This window comes from Phocoena phocoena, chromosome 20 (assembly GCF_963924675.1).
Source record: "Phocoena phocoena chromosome 20, mPhoPho1.1, whole genome shotgun sequence".
Lineage (NCBI taxonomy): Eukaryota > Metazoa > Chordata > Mammalia > Artiodactyla > Phocoenidae > Phocoena > Phocoena phocoena.
The window spans coordinates 41,851,030-41,867,376 of record NC_089238.1 but is presented as its reverse complement, the minus strand read 5'-3'; the positions used below and the strand labels follow the sequence as shown (position 1 = coordinate 41,867,376).

Sequence of the window (16,347 nt, the reverse complement as noted above, 5' to 3'; positions counted from 1 at the left end):
CACACCAATAGTAAACTGAGGACATGGGCTATGTTGTAAAAATGGGCTTTAATTTCACTTAAAGGATTTCAGTCGGCCATCTCATCTATGCACCTGGACAAGTTGGTAAGGTGAATTAGAAAGTAGCAGTTAAAGCTAAGGCAATGTTTACAGCTGGCTACTTGTTAGAGTAGGCTACAGGAAGATTAGAACTTTGAGAACTGATGGAATATGCTTTGAAATGCCAGAAGGCAGTTTTGGAAATTGGGCTAATTATAGGACTATGTAAGGAGGAGCAAGCCCTCTCTCCCACTCAACCTAGTCCTTCATTCCCACCTTCAATCTCACCACAGGAAGTGATTTGGACTGGCCCGTGGAGATGGAGAAATGTGCCTTTTCAGCGTTTATCACGCCTATGATAGCAGTCTACCAGAAGTTACAGAGAACAGGTATGTTTTGTTGATGCATCAGACACATCTTTCTCAGATTGATGATCACAATGATACACACAAATGGAAGTCAGAGGTGCATTTGATCCTATAATACGTTAAACTTAACACTCCCTATTGTGAGACAATCATTTCTCATAATGGTGCACTTGTCTGGTATGTTTCAGACTGATATTTAAGACTAAGGCAAATACAGAAAGTTCGCCCTTCTTCAAAGGGCAGAAAAAAACACTTTTAATTTCACTCTCATGAGATTTTCCTTTCAGCGATAAAAGAATTTAAGTGGTGGGAGATCTAGGTTCTAGCTTCTTTAGCCAGAGGGCCACCCAGAAATTAGGAAAGTTAAGGGCTACGTCCGTGGAAATGATGCATGGCTATGTGGAATCTTTGGAAATCCTTAAAAATGCTGGTGAAGGAAGAACTCGACGTAAATTCTTGATACAAGAGGCGAAAGCTAGTTTGTTGTTTTTTGGGTTTTTTTGGTCATGCCATGCAGCATGCGGGACCTTAGTTCCCTGATCAGTGATTGAACCCACGCCCCCTGCATTGGAAGCGCAGAGTCCTAACCACTGGACCGCCAGGGAATCCCAAAGCTAGCTTGTTTTTCAGAATCTTTCCCTAGTGGGTAAAGAGTAAAATTATTATTATTTTTTTTTGCGGTACGCGGGCCTCCCACTGCTGTGGCCTCTCCCGTTGCGGAGCACAGGCTCCGGACGCGCAGGCTCAGTGGCCATGGCTCACGGGCCCAGCCGCTCCGCGGCATGCGGGATCTTCCCAGACCGGGGCACGAACCCGTGTCCCCTGCATCGGCAGGCAGACTCTCAACCACTGCACCACCAGGGAAGCCCCAAGAGTAAAATTTAATCCTTACAATAGCCATATGAGGTAAGTGCTATTAATATCCTCTTTTTATATATAAGGACACTGAGGCACCAAGAGGTTGAGAAACATTCCCATGATCACAAAGCTGATAAGCAGCAGCTTGGGATTTGATCCCAAGCAGTGTGACTCTAGAGCCCACGGCTTTACAACTCTCTCAGCTTGTGTGGTTTTGAGCAACTTCCTTCAAGTTGGTAGGTTCAATTCTTAGCACTAGTATTTACCAGCTGAATGAGTCTTGAACAAATTTCTGAAGGTTCCTGTGCTACAGTTTCCCCATCTATAAAATGGGCCCAACAACAGCCTCTTTACAGAATTTCTTGGGAAAATTAGATGAGATTATATACACGTAGAGGACCTGGCACACAGAAGTCATTCAACCAGAGTTAGCACTCTTGTTTCCCTGTCTGACATTCCCCTTCTTTTCATGGTTGCTGCTGCTCAGCAAGTGGGAAACTTCTCATTCCAGCTCTGAGGAAAATCAGGGCCCCAACATAGCTCAGCGGAGGAGACTAAGCAGTTGTAGAAGCAATGGACACTATTGCTGCCTATCTCTTGGTGCGCGTTGGACATTTGCTAAATCCTTGAACAGGAAGTGACTCACCTCAGCCCCCAAATTGTCCTCACCTTGCTAGCATAACAAGCCTCCAGGTGCACAGACTTTGGTTCCACAGCCATACTGCTCCCTGACCCCATTCCAGATGCTGGAACAAGAAAACTCACCTAATGCCCTGACAATTCGCATCAGGATTTCCCCGACTTTCATTCTGGTCTCCAGTGTGTGCTTGTCTTTACCGCCATCATACTGTGCCAACAGGCCAGGCAAGATTTTCTCAGGGTACACATCTGAGAGAAGGGCAACCCCTAGGGTTGAAAATAAAAAGAAAGGATTCATTACTGTTAAGCACTGAAAAGAAAATAAGCCCAGACAGCCTGTGATGGGATGAAAACAGAGACATTTAAACCCACCTCTGTCATTCTACCAGCAAGGGCTGCCCTGTATTTGGAGTGACAACATTGTGAGTGGAAAGAGCATGGGTCTCAGAGTTCACACTCCTGGATTCTTCTAGTCTCAGGCCTATATGATCTCTAAGATCACTTTCAGCACTGACATTCTATGATCTATGGATTCTAGACTCTGGAAGCAGAGGCTAGATGATTACATATCATGGCAGGGATTTACACAGCAGTGGGAGAAGACCAGATCAAATGTCCTCGAGGGAGTCTTCCAAGTCTGAGACACTAAGGTTCTATGACAAGTATCATCGCTGCCCACACATCAGTCTGAAGCACAGCAGTGCTTCCTGTCTTTGCTGCAGTTCTCTACCCCAGTATGAGTTTTCTCTGTAAAACTGTCAGTGATGAGAACAATTTCTGTAAGGAAATAAGGAATGCAAATTCTGGGCATGATTAGTAGTAGACTGTGCTTCTGGCTGAGTTCCCTGATCAGAATTAGGAAGATCCTGCTCTTGAGTCTCCCTTCCTAGTACTTGCTGATCCCCTCTCCCATCACGCCAGGACTCCTAGATGTAGAATCTGCAGCAGTGTTACCATTATCTGAGCCCAACCCCGTATCGAGTAAACTTTACAGGGGCTGACAGAGGAGGCGAGACACGACTAAGACAGCACCAGAAATAAAGCCCCTAGTCTCAAAACTATATAAATACAAATTCCATTACTTGGGGGGAGGAGTTAGGTACTATACTCTAAAGAATAGTGAGGAAAAAGGAAAAAACAAATGAAGGAAGGAAACTCAGGTCTCAAACTACACCCAGGGTGAGAATGCTTCTCACCACCTCTACCTCAACCACTCTGGTCCATCATTTCTGGCCTGATTTTTTTCAAAAATCTCCTAATTGGTCTCTGTGCTTCTACCCTATTCCTGCACTGCAGCTGGAACTATCTGGTTAAAATGAGTCAGACCTCATCATTCTTCTGCCCAAACTGTCACTGGTTTCTCTTCTTCCCTTAATATGAGCAGCCCCCATCCCCCGGCTGCCTTAGCTCTGCCTCTGACCTCACCTCTTACCACGCTCTCCCTTCCTCACTGTCCTCCAGCAACTGTGGCTGGAACTCCTAGCTATAGACCACGCTGCTCTGGACCCAGCATCTTCGCCTTACTTTTCCCTCTGCCTACGCTGCTCCTCCTCCAGGTAGCCCATAGCTTGCTCCTAAAAGCCCATCATGTCTCTGTTCAAATACCACATTCATCGTATATGAAATGACAGCCTCCTTCTTCTACCACTCTTTATCCTTCTCACCCTGCTTCATTGTTCTTCTTAGCACTTAACAGTACCTGAAATGATATATACTTGTTTATTTATTGACTGCTGTCCCCAGAATGTGAACTCTACAAAGTCAAGGATTTTGTTTTGCTCCCCACTGTAGCCTCAATGCCTAGAAGAGTGCCAGCACATAACAAGTGCTCAATAACTATTTGTCAAACGAATGAATGAATAAAAGGGTTCAAAGATACAGTCTTGATATAAATTTCAGGAATTAAGAAAGAGAAGATGGGGAAGGAGTAATATAAATGCTTGAGAGATCTATAATTATTTTTTATCTGAGTTTACCATTCTTCCATTTAATTTGACAATCTTGCAGGCAAAGTCTATATACTGTTTTCTATGTTATAGGTTGGGGTTCCATTCTCTTATAAATAGATATACACCAAGGCGATGCAACTGCTGAGGGCTACACCTGCTTGTCCATCGTCTTGTCTGCCCTATACCTTTTCATTGCCTGAAAAGCCTAGGAAGTCTCTTCATGTGGGTCTTAAGCCACATCTGTCTTCCTTTTTTTTTTGGTGTTGGGGGTAGGAGTTTATTAATTAATTATTTTTGCTGTGTTGCGTCTTCGTCTCTGTGCGAGGGCTTTCTCTAGTTGTGGCAAGCGGGGGCCACTCTTCGTCGCAGTGCACGGGCCTCTCACTATCACGGCCTCTTTAGTTGCGGAGCACAGGCTCCAGACACGCAGGCTCAGAAATTGTGGCTCACGGACCTAGCTGCTCCGCGGCACGTGGGATCCCCAGACCAGGGCTCAAACCCATGTCCCCTGCATTAGCAGGCAGATTCTCAACCACTGTGCCACCAGGGAAGCCCCGTGTTCCTTTATGTGGCCTCCAGTTTTACATAAACAGAAGCTCTGCTCTTTAGGGAGTTTCAGGCTGTGGCAGAACCTGAATTAGACAGCTTCCCTGTTGGCAAAATGTGACAATGCATTTGTAGGTAGCTCTATTACGCAAAACGAGGGGTAAGTTTTTGGAGGTCCAAGGTGGAGTTAGAGACCTCCTAGCATAGGAAAAATGTCTGCAGCTAAGAAAAGGATAAATGAAGGAAACAGCTTCCACATTCTAAAAGAGCCCAAAGGAAAAGTGAATTGACAGTTGGTAACTGCAACGCTGGCAGATGTTTTATCACTGATGTATCACAAGGCCTGGTATGTATTATAGATCTGTAGCAGTCATAACTACTTCTTCATCAGAAGTGCCTAACTCGCAATTCAGTGGATTTGTTTTCTTTTAGGAATATAGTTGTGACTTCATAATGGAACTCAGTCGTAAAATGGGATTTGCTCTATAAAACTTTGATCTATATCTAGCTTTTCTGAAAAACAGGTACTACTAAAGTCCCTTCTACTGTCACTTATGCCTATTTTTATCTCACTAATCTTTAGCAGAGAAGTTATTTACTTCTATGAGAATATCCTGCTGTATACTTCAAAACCAAATGAGCTCTTGATTTCCTCTCTGTAGCAGACAGGCATTTTGGTTGCACACAGCATCTACTCTCTCTTCTGGTAACACCACCTGCTGTTACTTTGGGAAATATCCCTTCCCTACTCTCAGTCTATGTAGTTTGAGTGGGGCTAACTACCCACTTTCTCTCTCCTCATGTGTTAACAAACTCATGTCAAGGCTGCCTTAGGATATTCCATGCCATCACCACCACAATGTTTGGTTCAGGAATGGGGGAAGAGACTCAATCCTGGAGCCAATTTTGGAACTACCAGGAAAGATAAGCTCCTGGAGTCTGTGTGTGTGTGGGGAGGGAGGGGGGATTGTTTCGTTTTGTCTTCTTGTTTTTGCCTGTAGAAGTGATTAACCTGGAGCTGCCAGTGGCCATCATGTGGAGAAAGTCAACCCCAAAATGGTGCAAACACAGAGGAGGGTCAAGCCAAGAGAGGAAAGGAGAAAAGGAGAGAACTGTGTCATGCTTTGAGCCCCGGGATCCAATTATACATTTACTCACTAGAATCCTTGGATACATAAGCCAATAAATATCCCTTCATGCTTATGCCAGTTTGATTTTTTTTCAACCCAAGGAATCCTAATATATCCTTCTTCAGGTTAAAGAAACAAATTCAGATTTTTAAAAAAACTTTTCCTATAATGCCAAACTTTTAGTTCCACCAGGGAGCATTAATTCTCCCAATCTTACATAAAAAGGTTGCCAATAGTAAAGTACAATTTCCTTGCTTCCCACAGTCCCAGGTTAGCAATTGTTTACCTTCCTGCTGGCCTGCTCCACAGACTGCTGCCAAATGGCTCTGTGACTGTCTGAGTTTACCTTATCAGGATACAGTTGCCACCTATGACTTTATGAATCCCTAGGGGATAATGGTTCCTTCCTTACTCTTAGATGGAGCAGTGAAGAGAATCACATATGATGGTTAAGACTATATAACAATTTAAAAGGATGAGATTTTGTGTGGCTGCTTTGTTTCTTCTTTGAAAAGTTTTTTGAATTTTGACAACTGAGGAAGCCTGACCATAACCTTCATATGCCCCTTGGCCCCTCCTTTGTAATATGAAAACAGGGTAATTTCTGGGTCAGCACTAGCTTTAAGGAAACATGACACGTCAATCCCTTTGGCAATAAGGACCAAATGATTGTGTGAGAGATGCCTGCTCCTGCTCTGATCACAGGAAAATGACTACGCATTTCAAGATGTGGTGTAACAGATAAGATACAGAGAAAGCAAAGGTGAACCAAATCTGGCAGGAGTTCATGAAAGCATTCTGATATGTGTTTTGGGGCAAAGCACAGGATAAGGCAAATTAACCAACTGAAAAAATATTATTGAAAGTACTTTATGCGACAAAATAGAGACAGTCAACTTTGTAAAATAACTGTTTGTTTTCCCCCGAAGACTTTCACTACAAAGCCAGGAACGTATTCTGATCCAGTGTTGACTTCAAGATGATCCCTCAGCATGCTGCTCAGTGATTCTGCAGACCTTGGGCAGTCACCATAGTTTAGGTCTCACTTTACACAGTGCTCTTGCATTGTAGGAGAGACAGTCTAATCCTAAATGTCTTTGCTGACTGGCTCTATCCCAGGAATCTGCTACGTCATCCCCACTTTAAAACCAACCAGATTTATTCCCCTGGGCAGACAACAACCTACCTTCCAAAATACCCACATCAACTTGGAAACCACCTACTCACTTGAATTTCTCAGGTATTTCTGCAGAAAACTGTTAAGAAACACAACTCCCCACATATTGAATGATTCCATTTATATGAAAATGTCCAAAATAGGCAAATTTACACACAGAAAGTAGGTTCAGTGGTTGCTTAGGGTTGTGGGAGTCGGTGGGGGGAATAGGGACTGACTGCTAACGATATGGACTTTCTTTATGGAGGGTAAAACATTCTAAAATTAATTATGGTGATGGTTACACACTCTGTGAATATAATAAAAAACACTGAATTGTATATTTTACATGGGTGAATTGTATGGTATATGCATTATATCTCAAAAACTTATTAAAAAACTGTAAGAGTCTTCCAACTCAAAAGAAAAAAAAAATCCAATTAAAAAATGGGCAGATGATTTGAATAGGCATTTTTCCTAAAGAAGACATACAGATGGCCAAGAGGCACATGAAAAGATGTTCAACATCACTAATCATCAAGGAAATATAAATCAAAACCACAATGAGATACCACCTCACACCTGTTAGAAGGCTATTATCAAAAAGACAAGATATAACAAGTGTTGGAGAGGATGTGGAGAAAAGGAGACTCTCGTGTACGGTCAGTAGGACTGTAAATTGGTATGGCTACTGTGGAAAACAGTATGGAAGTTCCTGAAAAAATTAAAAATAAAACTACCGTATGATCTAGCAATTCTACTACCAGGTATTTATCCAAAGAAAACACAAACTCAAAAAGATACATGCACTCCTATGTTCATTACAGCATTGTTTACAACAGCCAAGATACGAAAACAATCTAAAAGTCCATCAATGAATGAATGGACAAAGAAGACATGGTGTACACACACACACACACACACACACACACACACACACACACACACACACACAGGAATACTATTCAGCCATGAAAAAGAAAGAAATCTTAACATTTTCAACAACATGGGTGGACCATGAGAGAATTATGCTAAGTGAAATAAGTCAGACAAAGAAAGACATCCATAAAAAAAAAGAAGAAGCTTCTAAAGAACTCTTATGGAATAAATACTAATATCTATTGTTAAGTGAAATGCAAGGTACAAAACAATGTGTATAGAATTCAACAATTTGTGTACAAAGGGGAAATACATACACACATTTATACATTCATAAATAGTTCTGGAAGGATACACAAGTAACCAATGATATTGGTTGTTTCTAGGGAGGGAAATGGAGTGACCAGAGGATAAATAAGAGAGAAGAGACTTTTTTTACTCTGTATCTTTTGGTACCTTTTGAATTTTGAACCATGTAATGTATCAAATATAACTAAATAAAATACAAGTTAAAAAAATTGTGATAAAGGGCACAGTCTTTTAAATAGAACAGCCCCTTTTAGAGATGAAAATGTAAAAATAATTTTCAATCAAATATAACAGAATGATCACAAACATCTTCCTCCTGAAATCTCACTAAAGTGATAGTCAAGGAGTAAAAAAAAACTGACAAACAAGGATAAAAAGAATATAGGTATCAAAGGCTGAAATCTGGGACTTCCCTGGTGGCGCAGTGGTTAAGAATCCACCTGCCAATGCAGGGGACACGGGTTCGATCCCTGGTGCGGGAAGCTCCCACATGCCACAGAGCAACTAAGCCCAGGCGCCACAACTACTGAGCCTGCGCTCTAGAGCCCACGAGCCACAACTACTGAAGCCCACATGCCACAACTACTGAGCCCACATGCCACAACTACTGAAGTTCGCACGCTCTAGGGCCCATGTGTTGCAACTACTGAGCCCACGTGCTGCAACTACTGAAGCCCACGCACCTAGAGCCCGTGCTCCGCAACAAGAGAAGCCACCAAAATAAGAAGTTCGCGTACCACAATGAAGAGTAGCCCCCTCTCGCTGCAACCAAAGAAAGCCTGTGCACAGCAAGGAAGACCCAATGCAGCCAAAAAAAAAAAGGCTTAAGTCTGAGTAAAGAGAGCAAAGATGGGACAAATTAATGATATGTATTTGATAGAGTTGTTGGATCATTTGTAAAAAATAAGCAATAATTACATAGAAAACTAAGCAAATATACAAGAAAGGACAACTGAACTAGGCTTAGCAATGAATAATATCCAGAGTCAGCAACAAGCACTGCCCAATGATTTAGCCAAAAACTGTGATGGGGAAATGGCAGAAGGAGAAGGGGTAGAGGCGTGCATGTGCAGGCATGTGTGCATGTGGATGCTAAATCTTCATCTAACATACAGGAAATGAGTAGAAAATGTGCAAAATTTTTAACATCGAGATCCATAAGAGCATTTTATTTATAAATAGGGAGGTAATTACTAGAAGAAACTATTTAAACAGGGGTAGAGGGGATGGTTATCTCTGAGGACTGTAACCATGAGGGGGTAAGCAGGGCAGAAGACAAGCTTCTTGATTCTTTACAAACTATGTTCAGAGAAATTAAAAGAAATGTTTGTTTTAAAAACTAGAAAGAAGGTAAAATGTATATTAACCTGGGAGGAAGCTCTAGTTTGAAAGAACAATGATGGTGAAGAGCTAAGGCACAAGGAAAATTTCCTTCTGATGACAAAAAGATAATCACCAGCCTGTGATTGTCCTCTCTTGTTGCAGCTCAAGGACACAAAGATAAGGTAGAACCTGAAGAGAAGGAGACTACTACCCTCTAGCAGGGTATTTCAGTTGTTACATTAGAGACCGCTCATTATAATGGAAACTAACAATCATTTCAGCTCCAAGAATCCAGGAAGCTGCACAAACTGGAGAAGTTGGTTATTAAATCAAGGAAGTATGGGGAACTCAACTGAATAGCTGGGCTCTCCTTGTAATCAGAGTAAATGATAGCGTCTAGCATGCCAACGTGATGTTAAGTTTCTCTAAAGCTCCAAGGTTGTGTTAAGTGTGGACAAGCCCCAACAACTTTATAAAGATTCAAGATGAGCAAGTGTTACTCAGGCCTGAGGAAAAAAGAGGGTTAGACTAATAAGTTGAAGATTTTTTTGTAAGAATGGCAGTTACAGTACCCAGTGTCTGCCTCTTTAAATCAAGATCTAAATAATATACTCGAACACTAAAATAAGGCCAATGTATTTGCTTACATTGTTCTCTAATTCCCATTTTGGAGGGCAAAAAGTTAAAATTAGTAATAATCTATATTTACCGACAGTTCACTATACTTGCCGGAAGCCATTTGGATCATGAAATATTTGTTTATTATAATAAATAAAAACCTAATAGCAAGGACAGTAAAAATTCCTAACATTTAATGAGTGCTTTCAATATGCTGAGCATGGTCCTAAGCACTTTATATGCATTCATCCCTTTAATGCTTCCAACAATCCTTTGAATTAGATGCTACTTTCATTCCTAATTTTACTGAGGGAGAAGCTGAGGAACAGAAGGGTGAAAAATATGGCCCAAGATCACAGAGCTGCCACGTGACAGAGCAGGACTGCAAACCTTCATCTGCTACCCACCACCCACCCGGCTGCAGTGCCTAGGAGAAAATAACTGCTGGAATAGCACTAGCTTTGCAAATCCTAACCCCAAAGATAGCAAATCTTATATTTTTAAGTATTCATCAGTCATAAAGTTTACTTTCTGTTAGACTCCAAGGTCAAAGGAAGGACAGGCACTCTGCACAATGCATCCCATATGAACAAGGGAGAATCCTCTTGGGTCTAGTTGGGCTTCACAGGGACTGCCTTGTTCTTAATTGGTGTATTTATTTATATTTATCTTTATGTGGAAAAGGGAGGTAGTAATGTTAATGAAATTCACAGATGACTTTAACTTGAGATGCTGCTAACATTAGTGATGACAGAGGAGACATACAAAAGGTAATAAAAAAACTTAGATTTTAGCGAGTTTCAGTTTTCCATCAGTGATTCCTAGACACCTCCACTCCACATATTTATGGCTATTGCGAGTCCCCTAAATCTCTTATTCTATTACCCTCCCCCAATAAATAAAATAAAACCCAAAACAGCACCAAAAAGCTTAGAGTCCACTTTGTCAGGACTGCCTCTATCAAATACTTCTGCATGATTCAAAACAGAGGTGAGAAAAGTGAGCCTCAAAAACATGATGAGCAAGGGTTCTGTAGTATATACAGAAATATGAACAAAGCTGCGCTAATTGACTGAAGGCATAAGTGAGGAAGGAAGGAAAACAGCAATTACCACTGCTTTGAGAGTAATCACTGCCCTATGCATTTAGAGAAACTTGCATTTCAGCTGGTCATGGGTTAGAAATAAAGAACCAGGATGTTATTCATTTAGTTCTCTTTACGTAGCTTTCAAAGAATGAAACATTTTGTATATTAACATTCTCTTTATGCTATTAAAAGAAACACTTACTGATAATATGAAAAGAGGGGCTTCTGATTTCCCAGAACACAGTATGTAGTTCTCTTTTAGCTGAATCTAGGTAAGAAAATAAAGCAGTCTTAAAGACCCCTAGCTAGGTGGTCCCGGTAGAGGGAGTACCACCTGAACTCCAGGTTCATTTTTTTGTAAGTTTTCTACTGGCCTTTCACCTCAAATCTATGCAAAGAGAAGCTCCAGAATCAGCAAAGCTGACTGATGCGTCAGGTTCTCACTAGTTTTGAGAAAGCCTAAGCCTCCCAGGGGAGTGGTCACCTGGCCTGAAGCTCTAACAAGACAGGGCTGATCTTTCACATGATCCAGTGTCAATGCTCGGAGACCTGCTCTGTGCTTTGGGTACTAAGCAGTGATATAGGCAAGTTCAAAACTCCTGAATTCTCCCATTTTTCCTTAAACATAGCAGATGTCCTAATGAGATGATTAGGCAAGTCTTTGTGACAGGTGCTGTGGGCTAGGACTGGCTTAGAAAAAGTGACTGTTGTGAAATTAGTAACCATGACGTGCAGGACTTAAACTGTAGTTTCATATGGAAACCAGGCAGAGCTACTATAAATTGCCCTGATAAAATGCACATATACACATAAACACCCTGCCTACAATTTTGGCCAGTAACCATATCTAGTATGGCCCCCTTCAGGGATCTACACAGCCCTCAGGTTAAAAATCCCTCTGTGAAGCAAGGCACCTATAAATAGAGGGGAAAGGAGAAGACTTGAAAAACTGTTTCCACAATCAAAAGAACGTGGCTTTTTCTACCTGACAATATATAAATAATACATGGTCACTGTAAAAGAGTCAAATACTAGAGAAAAACATAAAGAAGAAAAGAAAAATCACTCATGGATGTATGGGAAGATTGAGGAGTGGAGGCTATGGGGAACCAGTTTCTTTTTAGGGTAATGAAATGTTCCAAAATGGATTGTGGTGACAGACATGCAACTCTGAATATACTCAAAGATATTATATTATATACTTAAAAGGGACAAGTTATATGGTATGTGAATTATATCTCAATAAAGCTGCTTTTAAAAAACCACCTGAAACCTAAAATCAACATAAGCATTTTAGTGCCCTCTCATCCATATACCACTCTTTGAAATAAATACACACACACACACACACACACACACACACACACACTGTTTTTATAGTGGACAACTTTGTTTTATTTAACAGTCTTCTTTTTTATGGGAGGATGAGGGGGGCTTATTCCTCCAGATGTCTTGGCTTTCACAGTAGATCATTTGAGGTGGTCTGACAATAACATTGAAAACTTTAATAGCAATATTATTACTTAGGATGGAGAAATATTAAGGATTCTTGTCAATTTTACTTCTGTTAAAAAGAGGGGAGGGAATTCCCTGGCAGTCCAGTGGTTAGGACTCTGCGTTTTCACTGCCGGGGCCTGGGTTCAATCTCTGGTCAGGGAACTAAGATCATGCAAGCCGTGCAGCCAAAAAAAAATTCAAAATTAAAAAAAAAAGAAAAAGAAAATCTCATGCTAAAAGAAGAGGGGGGAAGGAGTCAACTAAAAAAATTACAAATCACTTATATAAAAGTATATAACAGGGCTTCCCTGGTGGCGCAGTGGTTGGGAGTCCGCCTGCCGATGCAGGGGACACGGGTTTGTGCCCCTGTCCGGGAAGATCCCACATGCTGCAGAGCGGCTGGGCCTGTGAGCCATGGCCACTGAGCCTGCGCGTCTGGAGCCTGTGCTCCGCAACGGGAGAGGCCAAAACAGTGAGAGGCCCACATACTGCAAAAAAAAAAAAAGTATATAACACCACTGTAAAGCAATTATACTCCAGTAAAGATATTTTTAAAAACAAGAGTATATAGAAGTAATCTGCAGCTATGGCATAAGTCATAAAGCTTGGAAAACAACTTTAGAATTAAGGCAATATAAATCATTCTTTCACTCATTCACACATTAATAGGGTATCTACTCTGTGCCAGGTACTAAGTGTTATAAACGTAATAGGACAGCACCTATCTAGAGAGAGGGACAAATTAGACAATGATTACAAGACAGTGTGGTTAGTACAGTATGTTTGGGTGTAACAAGAACACAGAGAGAGAAATTTAAAAAAGGTGTAGGAAGGGGTGGGGCTTCCTAGAGAAGGGGACAAGGGAGCTATGCTGCAAAAAGCTCAGGGTTCTGCAATTGCGAGCTGCCCCTGGGACTGAGAGTCATTTGCATAATTATTCATGTGTGGAAAAATTTCATAGACTTTTAAAGACAGAATTAGTATAGGCACCTAACTCCCATTTATACTCTTAGGGTAGATTCCCCAAAGAAAAAGAACTGGCTGCAAGTGTATAAATATTTTCAAAGCTGCATTCCAAAAATGTTCCTATTAATTCTCCTACCAAGAGTGTTCAAGTGTGTGCATTTCAATACAATTGGCTAGCACTGGATAGTCCCATTAAAAAAAAAAAAAAATCTGTGTTTTTTGAAATGGTACCCAAAAAACTGTATTTCATTATTATTTTAATCTACATTTCTTTGCCTATTAGAAAAATTTCTCAAATTTTTATTACTTATATTCCTCTACCATGAATTGCCTATTTATTTTTTTATCCATTTATCTACTGGATTTTTTTTTTATTAATCACTATGAACTCTTTATATAGAGAGGCTTAACTGCTTGTCCTTTTAAAAAAAATTTATTGAGATGTAATTCATATACCATAAAATTCACCCTTTTAATGTATATGATTCAGTAGTTTTTAGTATATTCACATAGCTGTGCATCCATCATCACTGTCTAATTCTGGAAGATTTTCATCACTCCAAAAAGAAACCTCCTACCCAAGCAGTTACTTTCTTTTTCTGCCCAGACTCCCTGTTCTAGGCAACCACAAATCTATTTTCTGTCTCTACAGATTTATGTTTGTCCTTCTTGTTGCAAATCTTTTTTCTTTAATTATACTTTACATTTTAATTAAGGTTAAATTATTTTCAACGTGAATGAGTTTTAAACTTTTAAGAGATGAAATCTATTAATCCTTCCTTTTTGACTTCTCCATCCAGAGACTAAATATTGTCTCTCTGTGCTGCATTCTGTATAATGTCTTCCTTTCTGCCTTCTGGTTCATTAATTCTCTCTTTAGCTGTGTCTGCTGTAAAACTCATCCACTGAAATTTTTAATTTTAGTTATTCTACTTTTTATTTTTAGACATTCTATTTGGTTTATTTTTTAAATCTGCTACATCAACTTTGATTGTTTCCTATCCCTGAAGATATTTTCAAGCTTGTCTTGTTTTTCTATGAATACAGGAAGCCTGGTTACTTAATAATTTGTGTGTGATAAGTCCAACATCTAAAGCCTTCTGGGACCTTGTTTCCTTGTGCTTGGTTATTTTGTGAATATATTTTAATTATTGTACATAATTAAATATACAATAATTATTAATTAATTATTATGAGAGGAGGAATGGAGAGTTATTGCTTAATGGTTAAGAGTTTCCGTGTGGGGTGATGAAAAGGTTTTGGAAATAGATAGCAATTATACAACATTGTGGATATGTTTAATGCCACTAAACTGCACATTTACAGATGGTTAGTATATTGGGCTTCCCTGGTGGCGCAGTGGTTGAGAATCTGCCTGCCAATGCAGGGGACACGGGTTCGAGCCCTGGTCTGGGAAGATCCCTCATGCCGCGGAGCAACTAGGCCCGTGAGCCACAACTACTGAGCCTGCACTCCGCAACGAGAGGCCGCAACAGTGAGAGGCCGGCGCACCGCGATGAAGCCCTCGCACAGAAACGAAGACCCAACACAGCCCTGAATAAATAAATAAGTAAAATAAAAAAGGTTAGTATAGCAAATATTTTGTTAAATATTACCACAATAAAGTTTTTAAACATTAAAAATTTAAAAATAAAAGTAAAAAATTATTTTGAGGATTCTTTGGGGTCTAGGGTGAAGGTCCCTTCTTCCACAGAGATATGCTTTTGTTCTTGTAAGACATCCACAGACACTACCAGCATATAAACATCTTAAACTCTAATTCCCAGCTTGAACTTTCCTGAATCCCAATAATGCAAATCTGCAGGAAAGGTGGACCATGCTGTGATTACACTGTCTCTAGCGACAAGACAATGCCCCTCTCAGTCCCTGGGGATGAGGTGAAGGGGTACCATTTTTACTTCTGATTCATCTGAAGGTGTATTCCTTTGGGGTCTAAGCTTAATGTTGGAGGTCTTCTGTTTGACTCCCCACTTCAAGTTGGGACTAGACAGGCTTTCATTTCTGCAGGTTTGACCATCAAGAGCATGAAACTAAAACTGAATTTCAGCAAATACTCTGAGGGCAAATGCAGGTTCTTAAGCTCCCTCTACCTTTTAGGGTCTGGCTTTCTCTTAAGATGTTGGCTTGGTAATTCACTGCTTTCTTGTAAGCTCATTTATGCTTTTAAAGTGTTTTAAATATGTTACCCTGCATAAAAACTGTTTTCAGCTGAGGTATCTCATCATTATTGGAAATGGAAGACAGAAATGTATTTTCTTCTAGATTTTTGTCTAGTTTGAATGTAAGATTAAATGCACCTGACGAATATGGCACATACTGAGGTTTCTTTGTTGTTAGTAACATTTAGCACGTTAAGATTTTCCATTTATCAAACATGTCATCTTAAACAAGCATCTTCACTCTTGAGCCTTTCCTTTACACTGCTGTCTTGCTGAGCTCAACTTGAGGTTATTTTCACATTTTCATGTACAATTTTTGACCCACTGACCTAACTGATCCTCTCAGCAACCTAGTAAGTGTTACATGTAACAGCTTCTAATACAAATTGATAAAAGAGCAAACACATGGTGCCACTAGAGAATCATATAGTTAAGAGTAGAGCAGGATGGCTCTATGAGCTCTCATTTTCCTTATATGTCTTTGTTATGAATAGCATCTGGATAGACACATCTGGACAAAATTTTGCTGTTAATTTAACCATTTGGTTGCTCAATTGCAAGACAAGAAGTAATGGATATATTCAATTTTATCTAATTAGTATTCCCTGACTTAGTAATTTCGCAAACTGAATCACTTTACAAACTAAATATAGAAAAGTTATTATTATGGTCTGGTTTCTAAGCAACCATTTCATTAAGAAAAGCTCCACTTGGGAAAAACATCTGTTCGTCAGTAAGGTTTCTGCTGTTATCATATAATTTCATGAAGAAATAGCCACGGTCACCCTGTGCCTTAGTAATCC

General features: G+C 40.2%; 1 protein-coding gene across 1 annotated transcript in view; it reads right to left on the bottom strand.

Moving 5' to 3' along the window:
- Nucleotides 1–16,347, bottom strand: part of TANGO6 (transport and golgi organization 6 homolog) — a 179,283-nt gene that overhangs the window by 74,275 nt on the left and 88,661 nt on the right. Inside the window, exon 15 of the mRNA XM_065898388.1 lies at nucleotides 2,031–2,171. Coding sequence (XP_065754460.1) covers nucleotides 2,031–2,171 — 141 coding nt within the window. The remainder of the gene's footprint in view (nucleotides 1–2,030; nucleotides 2,172–16,347) is intronic.